General features: G+C 29.2%; 2 protein-coding genes across 2 annotated transcripts; one reads left to right on the forward strand and one right to left on the reverse strand.

Moving 5' to 3' along the window:
* Positions 1-311: 311 nt before the first annotated feature.
* On the reverse strand, positions 312-9,335 carry LOC126837437 (tenascin-like). The gene is made up of 22 exons (XM_050571340.1): positions 9,171-9,335; positions 8,872-8,934; positions 8,636-8,692; positions 8,265-8,537; positions 7,751-7,953; positions 6,579-6,711; positions 5,686-5,754; positions 5,321-5,449; positions 5,115-5,255; positions 4,916-5,053; positions 4,701-4,837; positions 3,673-3,862; positions 3,223-3,296; positions 2,860-3,082; positions 2,513-2,634; positions 2,034-2,220; positions 1,817-1,956; positions 1,569-1,734; positions 1,175-1,422; positions 1,041-1,113; positions 733-944; positions 312-538 (listed from the first exon to the last, which is right to left on the reverse strand). The coding sequence occupies exons 1-22, from the start codon at positions 9,271-9,273 to the stop codon at positions 401-403; spliced, it is 3,219 nt and encodes a 1,072-aa protein (XP_050427297.1). The 5' UTR covers positions 9,274-9,335; the 3' UTR covers positions 312-400.
* A 4,101-nt stretch (positions 9,336-13,436) lies between these two features.
* LOC126837428 (piwi-like protein Siwi) lies at positions 13,437-22,427 on the forward strand. Its single transcript, XM_050571332.1, has 17 exons — positions 13,437-13,628; positions 13,714-13,756; positions 13,829-13,942; positions 16,840-17,069; positions 17,140-17,325; positions 17,425-17,604; positions 18,559-18,714; positions 18,792-18,940; positions 19,818-19,926; positions 20,001-20,290; positions 20,358-20,509; positions 20,579-20,703; positions 20,762-20,933; positions 21,005-21,126; positions 21,209-21,360; positions 22,086-22,233; positions 22,311-22,427. Exons 1-17 carry the CDS (start codon positions 13,437-13,439, stop codon positions 22,425-22,427), a joined length of 2,637 nt encoding a protein of 878 aa, XP_050427289.1.
* Positions 22,428-24,278: the final 1,851 nt, after the last annotated feature.

Below are 24,278 nucleotides of genomic sequence, written 5' to 3' on the forward strand. Positions count from 1 at the left end.
GATGTACACTCGAAAAGTAGGCTAAAATTTGATTTAGTATACTGTATAATACATGCGATTCCATAATAAAAAGGATGGAGGAACAAGGCAATTAAAAATTTATGAGACTTAAGATGAAATTTATAAAATAACAGTAAGATATACGGACACAATATTATATTGTGCATAATTTTGTATTTCAATTTTTAATTTAAAGCTAAAGTAATAAACTAGATTACATGTTATATTTAGTTTTTAATTAAAAAAAAAAACTTACAATTATTCTTAGTAAGTTTAATTTGTAATTCTGGTTCAAAATCACCTTCGCTTTTTTTATCAATAGTAAAATACAATTTTTATTATGACGATACTTATAATTATTAGCTCAAGAATAATTGTGAAAAACATGTAACATTTTTTATTAGACTAATATTTTGGTCTCTGTTTGTGATGTGGCAGTTGACAACGTAGATACGAAAATTCGTTTTGCTAGTCCATACCATGATGTTTTCGACAATACCCCAATCGAGTACGTAGAACCTGGTTTTAGATTAGTCAACTGAAAAACATTATTAGAGTTGGTAAACTTAAACATCAACTGTAATGTATAGCAAAAATCTGAATACAAAGAATATCTAATATTGGATAGAGGTTTGGCTTTTATGAAATCCATAACTATTTCTGAGTTCTTAAACTGGTAACGGTTAAAATTTTCAAAATTTCATTAATAACGATAAAAACGCATGAATTTACCGTGCAGTTATAAGTTGGAACTTCTTTTGAAACGTTTATCTCAACATCGGGAAGACTTGCACAGCAAGTTTCCATGTCTACTGCTGTAACTTCTTCAGTGGTTACAATAAACGATTTTAAAGGGCCATTCAAAATCCACGGAATGTCCCATTGCAATGTGATATTATTCGAGCCGATAAGTGTTGCTCTTAAATTACCAGGCTCGTCTGAAACTGCAAAGAGTTCAAGATAAAAAATGATCAGTTATCTATTGCAAGTTTTAGAACTTCCATCGAAATACTTTGAAGATATTTGGTAACAATACTTACACCCGTCTATGAAGTTACAACTGACTGATGCGGGTAGACCTCCTTCAGCGTAATCTTGTGACACAGCTTTCACCTTTTTATGAAACGATCATACAAAATAGCATTTATTCAACAAAAAAACGCTAATATAATACCTTGAAAGTGTATTCATCTTTAGGCGTTAAATTTGAAATGGTTGCACAGTAATAATTGGGCCAACCTGTGCATTTATCTTTATTTGCGCGGATTTCCTTGAAATTAGTTAAAGCGTTGTCTTTAGTCATTGTGATTATAAAATTTAAGACTTCAATATCCTCTTCCTCTGGGTATCTCCAGCGAAGAGATATTGCCCTTTGTTTAGAATCTTTTTTATAGACAGTTAAATCTTCAACAGGCGATAGAACTGAAAATGAGTTATGTAGTGTTTACAGTAAATAATCGAATGGAATTTACTTATAAATAATTTTTAATAAATGTGTCTTTTGACTAATAATAAGTTTTACTTCAAAAATATTGATATATTAATATAATTCATTCTAAATGTCTTACACTGAGATTTTGTCTTAAACGGTATTGCTAGCATATAATTGGGATTATATCCATCATTATTTTTTATGTAAATTTGTATCTCGTATTTTGTGTTTGGATTAAGGTTAACATACTCCTTGGTATTAATTTCTGTGTCATCTACCGTTTCTGTATAATTTTCTAAATTCTACAAAACATTAATACTTAAAATGATTAGAAGTACGATTGAATAGTTTATTGGTTTTCAGTATAAAAATGTGTACACATGCCTTCAGTATTAAATGGTATCCTGAAAAAAATCCGTTGAGCTTGGTGCACTGATTTTTATCGAAAATCCACTTGACAGTGACAGACTGATTAGTTATATATAACGATTGGTTTTTGTCGACAGCAGGAGCTAAATTTGGTGCTGTAAAATCGTATGATTGATTAATTCTTCTTAAGACACGAGAACATAATACTAGATTTTATGAAATCCAATTTTACTCGAAGTTGGTGTTTTAACAAAAACTGAATTCTCCAATGACTCTGAATTAATACTAGGTTCAACGTTTATTATATATTGTGTGTTCGGTGTTGAGTTCGAGATTTCATACATCAATCGGCCATAAATATTATCGGTTGTCCAATTGCTTTCAACTGGATGATGAGAACAACTAAAATATCTGCGTACCTAAAATATTTTAGATAAATTGTACTTAACCTTAAAAGAAAAATACTTTCTAGATAAAAAAACTAACTTTCTATTGAAATAAATAAGATTATAAGTAGATATATATAAATAAAACAACAAATCAGAAGCTATATACGTTTATAATAATATCGAGCTATCAGAGATGGATATCATAAATAAAAATATGAATGCGTGCAAAGCGAACAAAGGTGTGGTAATGGAATAAAATTTGTTCAAAGAGAGAGGTTATACGGGCTGAATATATTTTTATGGACATTTATGAAGTACCTACCTTATATTTAATGGTGTAATTTATTGAGTCTCCTATTAATGAATCGGCAAGTTCCCATGTCAAACGAATGCTATGGTTAAAAGCATCAGCTTTACCATTAATGTTTCTTAATATAATATTACCTGTAATTTAAAATTTAAACATTTTTTTGATATCGTTTAACAAATAACAACAACCAAATCTGGAAAGTTGGAATAAGGGTGATACGTCATTTTTTGTGTGGGTGTCACATTTGATGGAGTATCATTTAATTTAATTCTTTTTCAACTTTAAAACACTTTGTAATTAATAATTTTTGTTTTTTAAATATCAAACTTATCTAGTTACTAATTTCTAATTGTTATTACCTTTAGTTGGCTTAGTGCTTATATGAGCTACTTCTGTCCGGTTTATTAATCCTAAAGCTGTATGCGCTCGAATTTCGACAGTGTATAGATAACTAGACAATAAATTTGTAAAGTTAACCACGTACGGAACTTCACTTATTTGATTTTCAGACACTGTAGTATGGTTAAACTTAAGTGTTAAATGATAGTATATTTTGCATTCGTTCTCACTTCGTCGAGTGTGCTATTGGATAAAAAAAATTAATGAAATTAAATTAATTAATTAAACTAATGAACATAATAATTTATTTTCTCTAACCTGTATAACAGCATTTAAGTTATATAGAAATATATCAATTACTAAATTTCAATAATTATGATTACCTTTTTCCAAGTAGCGGTTATTGACTTTGGATCTTTGCTATGTAGCATTAAGTTATAAATAACGTCAACAGGTTCTAAATTGCAAAAAAACAAATTTAGTCTTTCAAAGTATATCCAATACAAAATGTAACACAAATAATATTTATTGAGTGGTTAAAATATTTGAAAGTAATGTCTGACGAAAGAAAGATTTCCAATTATTAGCATGGTGGGAAGTAATTTTATCAAACTAATTCCAAACTAACGAAATACACCAAAAATAGAGACAACAAATATTGTATATTATAAAAACGCATTCACGTATGTAATACATACAATAAACTGTACCACACAAATTTTTAGTAATAGATCTCAAAGCGTAACAGGTGTCGGTAAACATTAGAAATACCTATCTACTATATGTGTTATTATAGTCTCTGCTTTGAACTAATAAGATAAATATATAAATACCATAACAAGTGGTCGTATACTGAGCGGTTTTTACATCTTCGTTGAAATTCCCGTCTTCTGATAATAATACAACGCCGACTCTGTACAACGTATCAAATGCTAACCCATCGATGGTTTCTGTTATATTACTAATACGCGGTTGGATGTATTTTATATTCGTGTATTGAACATTTCCTTCACTCGAAACTGGCTTAAATGGAAAAAAAAGGTGTATTTATAAGGCAACATAATAATGTAATAAGTAAAATGTAATAATATTAATATATGAAGTGCAGTTTCCAAGCATTGTTGTGCATCGTTAATTGCTTGTAACTTTTACAAAATAAAAGTTTGAAAAATAACTTAAATTAACTTTATACTCTGGTAAACGAGCCTCTTTTCACTTATAACAGTAATACAAAGTAATTTTGATCGCTCATATCCTATCTATAGACTATACTTAACCAAAAAACTTTAAACTATATACACCCCTCTTCTTCGTTTTCCTATTTTGTGTGTGTACATATATAAAGTCGAATAACGTTTAATCTTTTCCAACTAAGCTTAATTAGTATTGTGTGTTATTTCCCATATTAATTATACCTCTTACGTAGATGATCAGTTCCTGAATGATTCCATTCCTTTAGACTTACACGTTCAATTCATAGATTTTTTTTAAAGTTCTTATTATATCTGATTATGAGTTTTATCTAAAATATTTCACTGTCGGCAATGGTATTTAGCTTTTCTATAACTTAATGGCAAATTTTTGTCAAGCAGCTTACTTACGGCCACTTTAAATATTATAATCCACAAATGTAATCAATATAATTTGTATCAAATCTACTTTCAACCAGTTCCGAGTTTTAAATCTTTTACTTCAAAATATCATGAATTTAAACTTATTTACTTACTAGTAAATTGTATACCATAAATAATTTCTATATTTCTCTAACTTGTGTTATATTGCTTTCTTTCCATGCATTTTATTACAGTCATACTTAAAATAGCGTAAACAAGGTAGTAATATTATAAACATTAAAAAATACCTTATACATTATATGGTAATACGTGGGTTTTTTCTGTCGACTACCACCAATATTGTCAAAAGACAAGTCGAAATTCAAAGTCATCGATTGCATATTAGATGATACTAATTTAGGCGCAATTATTAGCCAAGGGTACTCTAAAAGCAAATAATGATCATTTTATGACCTATAACGCTAGGATTCGTGTGTATTTTGCTATTCGTAATGTTAATTACTTTCTATACAATTTGGCATTAAATAACCATTCTTGCATCCTTTAGTACATGCACCGGAGAATATATTACATTCATTAGAATGACAATTTTCTGAACACTTTTGGTTACAACCGAATCCATAATATCCCCGAGGACATTCTAAAATCATGGCATCATTGTTTTGACGTTGTTTTAAAATGAAATTGGTCAGTAAAATTACCATCTTCACAGAACTTGCCAGTGTATCCAGTAGTGCACTGGCATGAGAAAATGTTCGTACAAATTATCGCTCCTTTGCAGTTATCTTCCTCCATTGAACAAATGCCGGTACAGTCAAAACCGAATTTATTTGGCCCACATGCTAAATGTACAAGAATTTAATATGTCATTAAAATTATTCGTCTGAGAAATGTCTACTTTATTTACCAAATGCACAGTTATCTCCTTTAAACCCTGGTGGACAGACGCATTTCTTATTTACATATATCCCTCCGTTATAACATGGCTCGTCTTTTGGAGTTGGCCAATACCCGAAATTGTTTTTACTTGGGTTTCCTATCAATACAACAAATTAATATTACTAACATTTGTATATAGTTCGTTGATACTTTACGATATTCGTTCTTAAAAATAATGTTTTTTTTTTCGTAGATTAAGTTAAAAATTGTGTTTGACTAAGAACTCAGGAAATAAACCATAATAACATTATTCATTGAAGTAATCTAACAGAGTTAAATTTTAAATACAAACAATTCGTTAATTTATTTTTTAAAGTAAACTTAATTCTTTACCAAAGGGATAAATTCCGACTTTTGATGGGAACCTTTGCATAGGTAGACCAGTGTACACTTCTTCAAATTCTACAAGATAAAACATTAAGAACATATTATATCAACATATATATATATTAACTTAATAATTGGTAACATAATTATATATTTTATTAACTTTTCAAATTAAGAAATTTTTATTAATAATTTTGACTTGTTAATAACTAGTTTAGGACAACTATTTATAAGTTATAAGAGTTTAAAAGTGCGCACAGACGAAAATTATACTCCAATCTACCTCTACTCCCTCTAGATCTACCTTCAGTATAACTGCCATACATTGAATTTTAAAACCAACGCTCAAAATAGTGATATAAGGAAAACATTTCCACCCCTTCAAGATTATACAGTTAACCACCGTAAAGTTGAAAATTATGTAAATTTTTTGTGCGTATTTCTCCATATTGAAGGGTTAGTGGCGAGTTTCTTAAATGCTGATTTAATAAAGTAACTTTCAGGTACGACTACCGATAGATTTGCTACTTAAAGGAATCAGTTCGGCAGTTAAGAAGATATTATAGATGTAGACACAAATTAAAACGTATCATTATAAAAACAATATCAGCTACGCATCGAAGCTTAGCTTAGTTTTGTTGTACTTCTTGAATTAAATTCGATCAAGTTTATTGATTATTACTTATTTAGTACTTGTGTGACAAGATTTTGGAGATAGATAATTGGTCTGGCCGATCTGATTTGTACGGAGAAAGTTATTGCAAAGAAGAAGAAAAATCAGAGTCACAAGTTTCTTACACAAAAAAAATTGTTTAGGCAAAACAACTATTGAAAAACTATATATCTACTTTCCAGTTACATTCTAAAAGGGCTGTTAATTTAATATTTAAAGTATTTACCATTTAATCCCAGACATTGAACTATTCTCTTTATTCCAAAAACAGATTGGGAGTCGAACTTAAGTCGCAATTCGTACTCTTCATTTTCCCAAAATATCTCATTTGTACGTAATACTAACGTTTCTATGGTGTACTGCAAATACATTTTGTTTATAATATGAAATTGTCTTAGCAGTAAAAGCCAGATGAATTGTTGTAATTTTTATTTAAGTAAAAAATGGTTTATTAATTTTAGTACAGTAGAAGTTTTATCCATACACACGCTTACTGTGTGTATTATTAATTGATGTAGAAGGACTTTCGTTTTGTTTTATAATGTGTGAGCTTAAATATAGTTACATTTAATATGTTTTAGCAAGAGTTAGTAGTCGTTTTTGATATAACTGATAAGTTTTTTTACTATTATAAGTTAATCAAACCAAAAAACATTATTTATGCCAAATTTTAATTATTATCAGTGTTTTTTTTATGTTTAAAGTGTTTATTGTATTTTAAAAAAAAATAGTACTAACACACAAAAACCAAGGAATTGAAATAAACTATACAACTTAGGAGTTGACTTTAGCGTCAAAGCTCAACATTTGTGGAATAATAATTTAACGTACTACGTTTATACTACGTATAGTATTTAAATAGTCTTATATGAATTAATTTATACTTAAAGTGATATAGAAACATTATAAATATCTGAATAACCTGGTGGAGTGATTGCAGCACCCCAGGAGGGGGTCATAGATTTGTATTGTGTACTAATATTTGCTGACAATTATAATTATTATTGTTATTTGTTATGACTGGGCACAAACAAAAAATATGCAATTGAATTCCTTACAACTTAACTACAGTACTAAAAACGTGACTTATTTTTTTTAAAAATATTTTGATGTTTTGATTGTTATTCAATAGCCAAAAAATAAATGAAAATATAGCAAATATTCGTACTCAAACATCCACAAGCTCCTAACAATTTTATGAGTGCTTAATCTTACTAAAATCACTGATACACAATAAAAGTAATATATTAAAACATTGTAAAATATGTATATTTTTTATATATGTTAACATTAATAATATCTGTGCAAAATCCCAAAATAGTTATAAATAGTTGCTAAAGAAGTTGGCTTCTTTGTGAATGAAAAATAAAGAATAATACAAAAAACCGTTGAACTTACGTCTGTTCGCTCAAAACTATGAGATAAAATGGCATTTGGATGATTTTTTTTAAATATTTCCATTGAAGATCTAGAATTCAAAGAGTAGTAAGATATCGATAAACATGCTTGAATTGTACGGCTTGATCTCCATTTTATATTAAATTGATCAAAATCCCTTAAATTTGTCAAATATTCGTATTCAGTGATAACATCAGGATTTTCTGAAAATATACGTCTAGCCTAATTGTATGTTTTGATAAAACTCTCACTTAAAATAAAAGTAGGTTGACATAATTATTATCTTACACTAAACATAAAGTAACCCCTATTATATTTAGTTTAGAATTTCACGCCGAGTTATGAAGTTGTATTAGGTTATTTATAATCAGTATGAAATATTTTAACCCAAAAGACGAATCTACTAATGAAAAAACGGTAAAATGTAAAAAAAACACATACAACTAAAATGCATATTTTTTCAGATTCACATTGAAGCTAAAGATATTTTCTAACATTAAATTATAGCCATTACTTGAAGCTGTACGTCGCTTGTTATCATAGACATAGATATTATCATTTATTCCGCGACTGACCAAATCCCAATTGTTTCTTTCGTCATAGTCTATGTAATTGAATATATTTCCAAATGTCGAATCTGCAATAACCTCGAAATCTTTGTTACCAAAACTCAACAATTTTCCATCATACGTTACTGGTAAGCCAATAGCGTTCGTTCTTAAATGAATTTCAACTTTGTAACAATTGGTATGCGTGGTATTGTTCATAAAGTCATCGTTCCAATTACCTTAAATAGTATAAAAACTTAAAATAAAATATTTTATTTATATACTATTTGTTATTAAGCAAGTGTTTATATATATATTTTTTTTATAACAACCATACTTTTATTTTCATTGGGCCAAAAGTTAACGTCCAATTGATTTCTAATACTTGGACCATCTAAACAAATAATATATTATTATATTAAAAGAAATTAATTTTATTGCCTTTCTACAAGGGCATGCACATAACTTTACAGTAGCAATAAATTCAAGCATTTTTAGTAAAATATTTTAAGCTGCAATTAAAAAAAAATAATACTGTTATAATAGTTGATTAAACAACAATTAATTACTTACAGCAATTTTCCGGTTTAGCGTTTTTCTTTGTCTTGTAAATTGCAGTAATATCATAATTATTATCTAAAAACACAGCATGTACGTTGTTATAATATTTTTTACTAAAATAACGTTTTTAAAAAATTGTCAACTATTTTTAATTATTATTGTATACTAAATGTTTATAAGCTTCGAATAAATGTGGAATAAAATTTAAAAATCTGAACCACTTAATTAACGACATTTTATTTATATATTAATAATTAAAATACAATTCAAGTACGATAAAACACAATACATTTTTATGATTTAAAAGATACCTGTGGTATGGGATTTTAGTTCGCTACTCAAAATATCCGCAGAAGAAAAACCGAAAGTTGTGATGACGGCATATACGAAAATTTCATTAAATTTTATTTCCATTTTACTACAGTATTTGAACTAGTACAAAACTTGTTAACCACTGGTGTGGTTAGAATGTTGTCTAGAATAATAATACAATAATAACGAGCCATTGTACGCGGAGTTTTTGTTGATTTCAATATTGTACACTAAATAGTGATTAACATAATCATATTTGATTACATAGGTCATAGTTATAAGGTTATTTTTTAATGATGATTTTGCTTAGGTGAAATAATAGTAAACATAACGTGATGTTTTCGTTCTTTGATCGTTTCCTGATAATTATTTTAAACTATGACTTTTAGCTTCGATGCGGAGCATCACGGTTTTACAATGATGTGAGTTTTTTTTTGTGCCTGTATAAACTATAACTTTTTTAATACTGGGCCAATTCCATCGAGTAGCAATTCAAAACCGATTATCAAGTTACGGGTTATTGCAGTTTTAATAAATAAATGAAGTAAGCAAGCAGGTGTGATGCAACCGAGAATATTTTCGAGTGCTTCTATACCCTGTCCTACCTTATATGAAAATTACACTTTAATATTACCTTAAAAGTATTTATTAAAAATGTTATCGCCAATCAAAATTTTAAAATATCCCTTAAAATGTTATTGTAATGATACCAATATTCCAAAGAAATTTCACAATGGTGTGTATATGTTCAATATTTAGTATATTAAGCACAGTGGTATATTATTTATTAATAATTAAAAAAAAACTTCACTTTAATATTTATTGTAATAATAATTAAATGATTTGTAATTATACAAGCTATGTCACAGCTAAAACAATTATAATCACCTTATTATCAATAGAATTTGTCGTTGGAATATAATATAAAGCATAGTAAAATAATGTTCTTTTTATATTTTTGTATTACTTAAGGTTTCTAAATTGTTCAAAAAACTTATTGTAATTTATGACAAAAATGATTATTAAACTCAATAATATGCAGCCTCACAGAAATATTTTATCAGAATAATTGAAAAAAATATGTATTTTATTTGAATTTAATTAAATTTATTAACATTTTACGGGACAAGCCCTTTAATTACAGAAAATGATAATATCTAAAGCAACCGAAAAAGAAATGAGAACAGAAAAAAAAATTTTAAAAATTGTACATAAAATAAGTATTTTAAGTTTAAAATGTATAGATAATTAAACATATTAATGAGACACATGTAATAATGGGTTTTAATTTGAAAATGTAAATAAAGCTTTCATTCTTAGACTTTTGTAGGACATACGAGTATAAAAGAAATCCACATCATTACAAATTTTTAAAAATGTTATTTACTTTTGTGCATAACTGTGAACTATGTACCTATGATTCAAATATTATGAATAAATTCGAAATGTTTTTAACACATAATACAAAAAAATTTTTTCAAGTACCAACTTGAGAACTTACATCTTATAACTTCACTATCAAAAATCACTCGTATTTTATTTTTTTAGTAGCTTTTATAAATAACATTGTCACAATTGTTTAATTCGTAGCATTAACAGTTTTTTTTTTAGCCTAATCCGAAAATACCAATTTTTTTTATTGAAAAAACCATATTATTTTAAAAAAATACAAAATTTTATCAGTGATAAATTCAGTGCGGTTTGTAATATTCCCTAAATAATGTTGTCACTAAATTATTTAATAAAAATAATTTATCTTTTAAAAACATTATTAAACGGAAAAGAAAAATTATTTTATATTGCTCAACTACATTTCACAGTAAAGGAGTATAGGGGGAACTAAAATGTCTTATACCATATTAAACCTATTATTTGGAGTATTTGAAAACATTGAAAGATGGACTAGCCAATCCAATAATACTCTCTTTGTTGGTTTAAACCCAAAAAAAAAATGTCGGATGTCTTTGAAGTATGGACGTTGTAGTATCAAAGCATATTTCAAACAATCCGTAGCAACGTCTCATCGTGATCATCGACCATTTTGTTTGACTATTCATTTTTATTTCATTTTCCGAAGTCAAATATTTGTATAGCCAAGTGTCATTACATTAAATACGTTTTCTCGAATCTCTGCGTGTTATCGTATTTCTATTAACAGGTAAGAAGATAAACTCTTATAATGCTGTGCCACTGACATAACAACGATAAAATACCTAGTCTTAAACTTAAGTTACTAATAAATGATGTTTTAGTAATAAAAGTTAATTCGCGATAGTTCATAATATTTTATCTTTATAGGTGCTAAAAACATTGCACAATAGTTTAGTAGATAACAACAAAAACATAGTTAAAAATTACTTTGAATAATGCTCTTACTTTCACTTCACATTACTTTTAATTTTTAACCGTTCAATGAAAACAATGGCGTGAGTATATTTCTATTAAAATAGAAGAATTTAAATTTCAAATGTAAACTCGCCAATTACCTGAGATAACATTTCTAAAATGTGTTAAAAATAGCTTCTTTTATATTTATTGAACACCTTATATTATATGTATAACGGTTATAGTCATATTTTTTTTCTAATCGTTACAAGTACAGATAATAGATCACTTGTATCGTTTTATCTGTGACCGTTCATTGTCACCTCACATTTGGTTGGGCTTGTAGATCTATGATCTAACTTTTAGCACCGCTTGAGTCTACATATTCGTGATAAGTAATTGTACACACAAAACGCATGTTTATAACATGGTCTTTGATTTAACTAATAAGTCAATGAGTTACTGGTGCTTCTATATGGTAAATATAACGACATTATTCGAACTATCACTTAACCAACAGTTAGCCCATACACCCGAAGTGCTTGGTGTTGACATTTTGGACAGTGAGTGAGTAGTATGACATAATGTGAATTTATACATATCTATTTTATAGATAGAAATACAGTAACAAAAGCTAATACGAGGTCGCGGCATATTGGTGTTTTCTTTCGCCTATACAATTCATTTGTCTATCGATAGTGTCTATGCGGATTTGTATTTTCCCCTAAATTGCTACTAGTTTGCTTAGTTGCCTAGATTAGGTGATTTAATTTTGGATTTCCATTCCTATGGAAACTTTTGCCACGTTACTCTGGGAAATTAGTTAATTGTAATCAAGTCGGTTTTGATGTAGTCACGTGTAATTGATTTGGCACGAATTTTTTCATTATAAATATAAATGTAAGATATATGAATATGTTGTTCATTATGAATATGAAAGCTTTTCCACCATGGTCGTTTATACATAGCGTTGAAAAAATTTGTTGCCATTTAACAGTTAATAGGCAAATTTTAAAATTCATATTGAAAATTAAAAATAAAAATTATGTTATCATGCTCAACTAAAACTGACGGCAAACAAGGGTAAGGAGAACTAAAAATATGACCTATAAATGTTTTATACAATTTTAATCATATTAACTGGGAAACAGTAGTACATGGTAGAGGGACAAACCAATCGACTACTAATCTCTTTGTTTGTACAAACATAAAAAGCAAATTTCGGATGTCTTTGAAATAATATGGAGGTGGTAATTTCCAAAGTGTATTTTAAACAATCCATGGCAACGTCTCGCGATCATCAACCATTTTGTTTGAGTGTTCATTTTTATTTCATTGTCGATTGTCCGAAGTCAAATATTTAGTGTCATTACATTAAGAAAATTTTTCGGATCTCAGCGTGTCATTGCATTTCTTTTGACAGGTAACTAGATATTCCTATGCTGTACCACTAACATATCAACTTATCAACGATCGAATATCTATTTTAACTTAAATTACTAATAAATATAAGAGACGTTTTACTAATAAAAGTTATTTAATGATAAACCATATTATTATTTCACCGCAAGTGTATTACTGTACGGTTACTATACAAAAATTTAATTTTTATAGTAAGACTATTAATGTATTTTTTTAATATTATTTATTATTGTAAATTTACTTTTTTGTTTTCACTAATCGGGTATGAAAAATAAGTAGCTCTTATCTACCCAGCTTTCTGTTAGTACCTTCTGTGTTTTATTAAAAGAATAAAAAACATTTTAGATAGGTGGTAGATAGTATGTAAACATAAATATTATCATTTTTGACGGTATATGATAAAAACAAACTTTCAACTACATTAATAACAGAATACGGACTTATTCTTATGTTTTTGTAGAAAACATATTTATTTATTTTTCGTGTTTTCACAGTTTTTTTATTAGTTTAAAACTAAAATGAGCGGTACTGCACCGACAAGAGGAAAGTCTCGTCGCTTAGATACCGGAATGCGTTCTGCAATCATTTCTGCGCCGAGATACCCACAGCCATACGGTGTCCGTCCACCGCATCCACCGCGTCCCACATCATTCCAAACTCCTAGACCGGTTCTAATCAGACCACCTGTCTGTGAATCTGTTGCTCCACAAGTAAACTAAAATCGAATATAAATAACTGACTTAAGAAATTATGATTTAAGAATGACAATTATTATTCAAAACGTTTTTCTTTTAGGCTAAACCGGTTACACGAGACGTGAAAAATTTGGTCACGTCGGGTAAACTTTAATTATAACTTTTTCGAATAATGTGTAAAAGTAAAATCGATTTTACTGGGTTTTTTTGTATAGACGATACTACAATTCCTGTTGGTCGGGGAAGTATACGCGGTCGTAGAGTTCCTGAAATGGACAATTTCGTAGCACCTCGCCCCGAATCTTCTTTGGCTCCGACAGGAAAAAAAGGTAAATAATAATTAGATTATGTATAGGTATGCAGGGCTGTGTGTTGTATTTTAAACATGGGCCGTCGGTCGTACTGTTGTGTCTTGGTGCACAACTGTATACTTAATGAAAATTAACTAAAAACTGCTATCAATGTTTGTTGCCGAAATACACTGATCTTAAGATGATACCTCGAGTGTCCAAAATGACGCTTGTTTAACGTTTTTACAGCATCCCAAAAAGGACTAATGGTTTTTCTTGAATAGCCAGAATGCGTTTTGGTTCACTTACTCATGGTGTATACCGAAGTGTTGAACGCCACAAAAAGTTTTCTTTTTTTTTGCAAACACCCAACAAGTTAAGATGAGTGTAATGTACTTATTTTTTACTATTGTGTGTTTATAAACATTACAATTTTTTTTTCAATAGGCTAATTTGCATAGCTTTAAATTTGTTGGTGTTTTTTTTCAATGAATGCAACTGTTCGACTTGTAGTTACTTTTTGTTTTCATGTGTCTACAAGGCTTTTCGGATTGCTATTTTAGTGTCGAATTAAATCTTTTTTAACATTTTTATAAATATCTTTATGGTGGGTATATTATATGTATTGAACTTATAATAAGAACTACTTTTATTTTTTGCTCAAATATAAAGAACACATAGAACATTTTGTTTCAGAATCAATATAATTTTCAGTTAAATAATCCAATAATGATTAAAGATGAATGATTTAAGTGTTGCATGTTCTAGCATTGTTGTCATAAAAGACTTCAACAAAGCATTTATCGACATCATCTAAATTTAGTAATAGTATTCCAATTATATTATTAGAAAATACACCTAGCAGTGTATTGTAAATAATTGTAAACATTTTAGTACAATACCGGTTTTTTGATAAAGTAAAAATTGAAATGGAACGCACTCGCCCTACTAACAATCTTAATCTTAAAGCCTTATTTGTATTATAATTTAACTCCTAAAATTGGAAAAAAGTAACTGGTAAAAGCCGTAGTGACCCTGCAAAGCTAAAAATCAAACATCTAATTCTGATTTTAATCAATACTCTCGATATGAAAAAATTTTGATAAATTTTAAGTTTTAAGTCGTACATAAGCAAATTTCTTTACAAAAACTAAATATTTCCTTATAACATTATGTAAGATTATATCCAATTTGCCTTAATATATATAATATAACATTTAGGCCTTAGTATTATTCAATCTACCTTCATCATCGAGTTCAATGACTAAACCACGATTAAAAACAAACGAACGTGCCAATAAATTGTTTTTTCAATTATTATTAATATTTTTTTATAAAAAACACAAAGTAATATTAGATTTTTACCTATAGCTTAAAAACTAGATCTCACCGCTATATTGTAATTGCGTCAAAAAACACAATAAAAAAGTTTTTCACCCCTATAACTTTTTTGACTGTTGGTTTTGGGTTATTGTGATAAAAAAACAAGTTTTAAATTTAGGTGTTCTTCAGTTTAAACAATAATTATGTACGGGTTTTATTCAGCCAAAATATTTATACGTTCATTTCTGATAACTTAATAATTTATATCAGAATGAAGAAATCTACAAACTGGGATACTAAAACAGGATTTTGAGAAAAGGTTATTTTAGTTCGTACACTAAACACATATATAGTGTTCGAGTAATGGCTTAAAACCAGGAATTGAATTCAAGAGTTATACAACATATTAATTAAAAAGGTTGATCGTAGGTATTTATTTGTAAATCTTAGTACGAGCAAATTAAGAATTTTTAATAATCCTGCATAATTTTTTATAAAATTGTGTTAATAAAACAAGTTTTTTTTAAACAGAACTTACATATTTTTTAATTTTAAATAAGATTTCTTATATGATTGTACTCAAAGCTTTAATAAGTAACCGTCCAAATGGATCTTTCTGAAAAAGCTCCAAGTCTTTTTAGCACGTTGCTATAAATTAGTGTTTTCAGTTATATCAAATTTGTTGGATCGGATAAACGTTTGATGGGTTTCTTTTTGGATTCTTCTACAGACTATACAGTTGCAAGTAATTAAAAACAAATTTCCCATAAAAAAGAATACTTGTTCACTAACAAAATAGCTGGCTATGGGCTTACGTAATCCTTATGTTTAACTCTCCCACTAAGTCGATAACTGCCTAGTTCACTTCTGGGTAATTTTTTTATTTAGCGTATAGCTTGAAACAGATTTATATCATTATCACACAATAAATATATGTAAGACAAAACAGACAGCATAAAGTAATAGTATTAAATAATAATAATAATAGTGTTAACATTGATAATAAGTAATAATAAACAATTAATTATGGCAATTTCTTTTTTTATATTATATGGAGTTATAAGTCCAATAATAGCTTATTTCTGTATTTACTATTCAATTAAACAGGCGCACAACACTGTCGCTGAAAATACCAAAACAAAAACTCGCAAAGTCTAAGTATTCGTTCCCCATTTAATACCCGGCAGCTTGGCGATTATGGTATTTCTTGTTCTAATTTTGTTCGCTGTGTTTTCGAGATGTCCCTTATAGGTCAATGTTCTATCTAGAGTAACTCCGAGGTATTTAGGGATAAATTCATGCTTAATACTCTGATCTTCCGACTTCGTTTTCGTTTCAACGTTAGCTTCTCTGTTATTCAAATGAAATAGAGAAGAAACAGTTTTTGAGTAGTTGGTTTGAGCCTTCTTCTCGAAAAGTAAATTCTAAAGTTGTCCAGGGCCTCATTTAAAATACTTTCACACTGGGTAAATGAAGTACACGGATATAGCCATTTAAAATCCACAAATTTTAATAATATAATCCAATCACAATATCTAGGGTATCGGCACTACCTTGTAGTCAAGTTGTATTAAAAACAGTTTATAAGGGCTTGACTTAAATATAATTTATAGGTTTCTCCGGAACTGAATTAAAGTTGTTAGCAAATTATTTCCCGTTAACGGCTATTGCAACCAATAAAGGATTAACGCAATGGGAAGTATATCAATATCGAGTCGATTTCGATCCTGAGGAAGACCGCATTGCAGTCAAAAGAAGTTTATTGGCTCAACACCGCCAAATTTTTGGCGGTTATTTGTTCGATGGGACTATGTTGTTTACAAGCTCTAGGCTGAACCCCGAAGTAAGAACAAATGATTAGTACGGTTTTTTTTATGAGGTGCACAGAATAATGTTTTGTTTTATTATTTCAGTCCTTTGAACTAACATCGCAAACCCGAAATGACAATAAAATGGTCACAATAAAAGTTAAATTCACTAATCTCTTGAAATCTGGTGATTATGCTTACATGCAAATATTCAACTTACTTTTGCGTAATTGCATCCGGCATCTTGGCTTAAAACTTATCTCCAGAAACTTTTATGACCCGGAAGCCAAGGTCAGTACTAGTTATATGTTATTTATGTACATAATTACTGACGAGCGTACTTATATTACATTAAACATTTATAATTGTAATTTTTTTGATCTATTCTAGATTGACATTCCAGCACATAAGCTCCAACTTTGGCCTGGATATCAAACATCCATTGCCAAGTATGAGAACGATAGCATATTAATGTGTGCGGAGATATCAACCAAAGTAATGCGTCAAGAGACAGTCCTGGACTTTTTTCTTCATTGTGCCGCGGAACGATATAAGGATCCAGATTGGATGGTAAACTATTCTACAAAACTGAGCGGTTATAGCGCTTATATATGAACAAAATTAAAAATGACAGATGGATCTTGAAAATAATATTATGAATAATATTATCCTACCTATCTCAAGAATTTTAACTTGGTCCCTTCTTTTTCTTCTTCATCGCCTTCCTGACATTACAACTTTTTTAGAGTTTTTGTTGCTAGTCCCACTATCTAGATCCCTAAAGTATAAAAATTATAAAAACATAAGGATATAAAACGTAAGCAAACTATTTATCTTTTATTTTGTTCGTTTGTAAAATATTGTATACACTTTTTAGAATCTTGCAGCTCTCGAGACATGTTTGTACAGAAAGAAAAAAACAAGTGTTCATAAATATTTTCTTCAATACCGTTTCATTTTCTTCCTAGGTTTCCCACAACACAACATATTTATAACTTATGGATATAAAATTGAATTCATATTTCACATTACAAATAAATATTGCTAGTTTAAGGTGATATTATTTTATAACTAATTTTTTATAGTGTTATTTCTACAGTTCAAAACACTGAAGAAAAACATAAGTAATGCTAAGTAACTATATAATATATGTTATATGGTATTGTTATATGATACATGTCTATATAATTTTATAATATATCTTCATATAATTTGTTTGTATAAGTGTTATCAATAATAGTAGAATAATTTCAATTTAGGTACCTACATAATATTATTTTATAAAAATTTGAGATATTCTAATATCAATACTGTTTAATTATTTTTATAAAAAACTATTAGACAGCCTACAGGTTTTTCCCATTCTTTTTATCATTTTCTTACGTTCTAACGAAACTACTAATACCAACTAATCCAATTTCAAAGACAATACTACATTAGTTATTGGATTTGTTTTTTTATTGCGCTGCCAGTTAGACGGTTTTATTAACGCTTTAAATTTTTTTAATATTTACTTTTGTACAGAACACTTTTAAAAACGGAGTTATTGGAACAACTGTCATGACAGCTTACAACAACGAGAGTTATATTATTGATGATATTGATGAAACTTCGGATCCATCATCGACGTTTCCCAGAAAAGATGGCACAATAATGTCATATTACCAATACTACAAAGAGGTATCGACATTTTCACCGATTGTTGTAACATTTGTAAGTTATAATAGTTACCCATGTTAATCTATTATGTAAATTAGAAATGGAATGCACAAATACGCGGTGGTAAGCAGCCCATGCTTGTATCAAAAAACAAAAAAAAATCTGTACGACTATTTGGAGAAGAAGAATCTTTGGTGTATTTGGTTCCTGAACTATGTGTCATGACTGGATTAACCACTCAGATGCGGTAACTTTTATGTACTATATAATCCAATTTAGTATGTTTTGAGTGAGAAAAAGCGGTACCTTTTTACTCTGAGAACATTTGTCAAGAGGGGTGGAACAATATCTACTATATGACCCTTGCGCTATTTATAAGCTAAACGGATAATTTATAACATAGTATACTTGTAAATCTGATTTTACTAAGATTTTTTATTTAGTTTATTAGTTTTACGGTCATTATTATCTACATGTAAAACTCGATGTACTTAGACACTAGGTCGCTTTACAAATACGCCCTTAACCAAAAATAAAATAGGTACCTAATGTTTTTTTAGCTTAGACATTATTTGTGACCTTAAAAATCTTCGTTGAGAAGGCATTGTGATATGTTTTGATATTTCAATGTGTGTTTAACTCACGTTTATATAAAACATTTTTTTTCAGTTAATTGCAAAATTCTTTGCAAACGTCTAACACAGTCCGTTTAGGAAACATAAATAAATACGGTTTTACAAGGACAATTATTTTTAAAATGACTTTCTTTTTAATCCAAGTTAATAGTGAATATAGTTTTTCAAATCGTTCAATACTTACGTTCGTAACGTTTTGTTAATATATAACAATAAATGTAGGATTTAAACTCGATAAAAAAAAAACAAATCTTAATTAACTGATAAACCTTTAAATTATAATACATAAAACCAGGATATTTCCTATGACTATAGAAGATACTCTGGGGTTTTCTTGTCACCATACTATGGAATAAATAATATATTATATCAAAGCAACTTTATTGTTTTTCATTACTATTTATAAAACGTGTACATATCATCGTGTACATGTATTTCCAATAGACAATTAGTAATTTTTCATTATACATTAATTAATTTATGTTACAGAAATAATTTCAATCTTATGAAGGAAATGGCCTCATACACGCGTATAAACCCAGATGAAAGGGTTAGGCGGCTTCAAAATTTCGTTAAGCGTGTTTTGTCATCAAATAACGTAAGTGAAAAAATTTGTGCCGGTAAAACGTGAATTTCCAAAATTTAGTGAATGATTGTGTTATTTGATCGCAGTCTGTTGAAGAGTTCAAGAAATGGAACTTGAAATTAAGTAATAATCTTGTTGAAGTCACCGGGCGCGTTTTGAATTTCGAACCGATTTATAGTAATTCAAAGAACTATAGTGGCGGAGAGGAGGCCGATTGGACGAAACATTTACGCATGTTACCCATGTACATGTGTGCAGTGGTTAAGTGCTGGGTCGTTGTGGCTCCTGTACAAAACATACAAGAAGTGAACAATTTCGTCAAAAGTCTAGAAAGGGCGGCTAAGCAGATGTACTTTACCTTACCGCAGCCCGTTATGTGAGTATCTAATATTTGATTCAACACTAAAGTCCTGCTACACGAAACAATTAATTTTGTTTTACAGGGTACCTCTGCAAGATGTTCGACCAGATACCATTATATGTAGTTTGGAACAAGTAATAAATCAAAGAAATCCACTTATCATACTTTGCGTTATTCCACCCAGAGGACAGCTGTACGCTGTCATTAAACGAAAATTGTGTGTTGACCGGGCAGGTAAATCGTCGTTGAATAATACTAATATCGGATGGAATTTAAAATAATGATGATTAATATGTTGTCTAGTGCCATCTCAAGTGGTACTTCTAAAAAATGTACAAAAAAATAATTTGTCTGTTGCTACGAAAATTGCTATACAACTAAACTGCAAATTAGGAGGTGCTCCGTGGCTCGTCAAAATTCCCAAAAAAGTAACAATTAGTGAAATATTTTAAACAATATTAAAATTTATTCTGTTGAAATATATAGGGTATGATGATAGTTGGGTATGATGTTTACCATACTCAAAAGGGAAAGAAAAAGATATCATTTGGAGCTTTGATTGCCACAATGGGCGATACCCACACTAATATATTTAGCTGTGTCGAGCCCCACGAAGTGGGCGAAGAGTTGTCCAATCATTTTGCAGCTACTATAAGCAGTTAGGAGATCATTTTATTTACGTTGTATTTTGTCAATAACAAGGTTTTTTAATTTTACAATTTTTTCCAGAGGCCTTATTAACGTATAAGTCAATAAATGGATGTTTGCCATCATGTATAGTTGTATTCAGAGACGGGGTGGGCGAAGGGCAGATTCAATATGTTCAAAAAATCGAAATTAGACTGTTTAAAGTAATAGCTGTTTTTTTATGCTGTTGTTCAAATGGACTTGGAATAATTTTAATAAATTAACATGTATATCCTTTAACTATAGGCCGCTATTAAAGAATTCTACGGCGACGCCGGAGTTCCAATGACGTTTGTCATAGTTACCAAACGAATTAGCGCCAGGTTTTTCACCAAACATAACATACGTAATCCACCAGCTGGTACAGTTGTGGATACTGTTGTTACCGACCCCACAAAGTAAGCGGATATAATTATTTTTTTGTTTATCTTATTGTACTAACTTAGTGTAGAAGCAAATACAGGTCATACAGGCTTTTTGACGGTATGATACATTGCATAATATATCTGTAAAACCTTTTTGATTTACAATTATATTACATTATATATTATACAAGCTGCCCCGACCCGGCGTTGCCCGTGTATTAGAATAGACACACAATTAGCTGATCGGATCACTGTATCCCTTTGGTAAGAAAAACCATAGAGATGTATTGATAACTATCGATACTATTGATAATCATAATTAGTCATTTTAATTAATTAAAAATTAAAAACATATTTTATCGGATCAAATTTTGAATCTAAACCTTTCTCGAATCAACTTAATCGTGCACACAAAATTGCAGAAGTATCTGTCCAGCCGTTTTAGGAGGAGTTTGCATACTTACACAGTGACAAAAAATTTATACATAAATTTATATTTATATTTATGATAATAATCATTTAGGGGGGAGGGTGTAACTTAAATGGTACCCCACACATACAAGTAGTATTTAGAGTTTATAATGAGTTAATTTTATTTTCAAATCCTAGTTTGTGTAATTAATTAACTGACAAAGCGAATTAAAAATATTATATATTATCAAATGACAGACGTGTAGTGCAGACGTTATAAACTTAACTAGTTTTATAATTATTATGTTGTGAATTGTAATGTTCTTAATATCTGTACCATATTTTAGATACGATTTCTACTTAGTGTCACAACATTCAAGACAAGGTACAGTGTCGCCAACACACTACCAGATTATTGAAGATACCTTAAATCTTCCACCTGATCATATGCAAAAACTTACATTCAAGTTGTGTCATATGTACTTTAATTGGTCGGTGAGTAACTATTGTTTTACTTGAACTAAAAAATATTTAATTATTAAAACGCTATAGCATGTTTGTTTTTATTTCAGGGCACCATTCGTGTACCAGCCCCGTGTTTATTAGCCCATAAATTGGCATATTTTGCTGGTCAAACTTTAGGAGGACCACCTAACACTGGTTTGGACCGACTCCCGTACTTTTTATAATCTTACATATTTCTATACTACCTGTATTGTACCCTATAGGTATATAATTTTCTTTTTCGTTGTTTTTTGACCATAAAACCTATATATTTTGCTTGTACTAAATTGTATCTTTTGTAGTTTTTTGAAATTTGTTTTTAGTTGAAATATTAATGAATGAATGTATAAAATGTAAATTTGTATTACACCTAGTTCCTTTTTTTTATAATTTGTTTTTCTATTGTAATAATAAATTAAACATTAAACTGTCTCTACCTCATATATATATCAATGATTTTAGTTTCTGTTTATTTTTTTTAATTCCGGATTATTATAATCTGTAATATTACATAAATGCTATCATAATATATAATATAGTATATATATATATTATTCAAATATATGCGTAATTTGAAAAAAAAAAATTGATCTACATTCTGGACAAATATCTGAAAGTACAAATTTAAATTAAGAATGATGATGTTAAGCAACATTGAAATAAATAAAAAAAATATATAAAAAATAGTAGGTATGTTGTGTTTAGGAATACAAATTATATAATAAGACGACAAAAATTATATTTTATTTTTGACAAGTAACTAAAAAAAAGATTTTGAAAATACATTTCATTATGTTATTATAAATTTGTTTTTATTAAACTGTGATTGAAAAAACCTGTATTTTTTCAACCGCTAACATATGACTAAATTACTGCAAACCGTTGAATATTGTATTGTCAATAAATTAATAATGATACATTAGACCGGTTTATTGGAGACATTCTACACTACCTCTACGTGTAGGTGCTGGTCTTTTTTTATGAATGACTATTAACCTCAAGTCAAAAAGATCTTCAATTATTAAAGTACACTCCCAGTGATGGAATCCAATTTTTGTTAAAACGGAAAACCCCTTTGCTTAAAGCTGTTATTAAATATTATACATATACTTTTTCAGAACATAATTTTTATTAAAACAACACAAATATGATAACAAATTTTAATCTATAATTATTCAGGCATTACTGCAATTTGCTGAAGAGGCGATGTGTTGGTACACTTCGGAAGATGTGTATGCAATAAACGAGTTGACGATAGTGAAGTCAACGTCGGACAACGCTTGTATAGCGATTTTGACAAACGAATGAAATTGTTCAACTACCGATGCGGGAAACACTTCAGTGTCTTCTGTATTCTTGTGGTAGTTTTTTATTAAAAACTTGGATAAAGCTAGGGCTGTAATTTTTAATTCTGGCAGGAAATATGTTATTTTATTCTTTATCTCCTCGACACCAGCGTTTCTTGATACCGCATCACTATAAATTGTGCACGATTCGATACGACCGATTATGAAGTGTATGGTGTCATCAGTCCGTTCCCTAATGACGTTCACGAGCAGCTGAACGAGGTTCTTGAGTTCAGCAAAATTCAGAATGGCTGAATGCTGCTGGTTGTCGATTACAACTAAAAGTGTGCTCGAGTTCAAAAAACTGTGCACTCTATCCGCGTACAACCAGAATGACCATGCGGTGTGCTCAAGACCTCTTAAATCGGGCATATTTATAGCGGTGGCTAATATCACCGCAGCTTCTTCTTCGAACAACAATTTTTTAAAGTCATCTTGCTTCAGACAATTCGCCGGATCCGCCAAAAGTTCTTCGATCAGTTGCACGTATCGAATAGCGAATAACGCATAGCTGCACTGAAGTTGTTTGTAAGTATACTCGATTCTTCTTTTTGTCATAATTTCCATCTTTTCATGATTCGTATTTTCTTTTATAAGATATGAACCCAAATGAAGACGTTTGACTTTGTTCATGTCGTCCTTTATTCTTTTTTTCCCCACATCTTTCGGCGGCATCGCCGAAATCACACT

This window comes from Adelges cooleyi, unplaced genomic scaffold (genome assembly GCF_023614345.1).
Source record: "Adelges cooleyi isolate 19-005CV unplaced genomic scaffold, UGA_ACOO_1.1 ACOO_flye_CR_arks_rails_tigmint_CR_PRNA_249, whole genome shotgun sequence".
NCBI lineage: Eukaryota > Metazoa > Arthropoda > Insecta > Hemiptera > Adelgidae > Adelges > Adelges cooleyi.

Coding starts and splice junctions, on each gene's coding strand:
- LOC126837437 (XM_050571340.1), bottom strand. CDS start 9,273: ATGGAAATAAAATTTAATGAAATTTTCGTATATGCCGTCATCACAACT. Junction 8,693..8,871: donor CGCTAAACCGGAAAATTGCT/GTAAGTAATTAA, acceptor TTATTTGTTTAG/ATGGTCCAAGTATTAGAAAT. Junction 8,538..8,635: donor TTGGCCCAATGAAAATAAAA/GTATGGTTGTTA, acceptor ATACTATTTAAG/GTAATTGGAACGATGACTTT.
- LOC126837428 (XM_050571332.1), top strand. CDS start 13,437: ATGAGCGGTACTGCACCGACAAGAGGAAAGTCTCGTCGCTTAGATACC. Junction 17,070..17,139: donor GCTCTAGGCTGAACCCCGAA/GTAAGAACAAAT, acceptor TTATTATTTCAG/TCCTTTGAACTAACATCGCA. Junction 21,127..21,208: donor TCGAAATTAGACTGTTTAAA/GTAATAGCTGTT, acceptor CTTTAACTATAG/GCCGCTATTAAAGAATTCTA.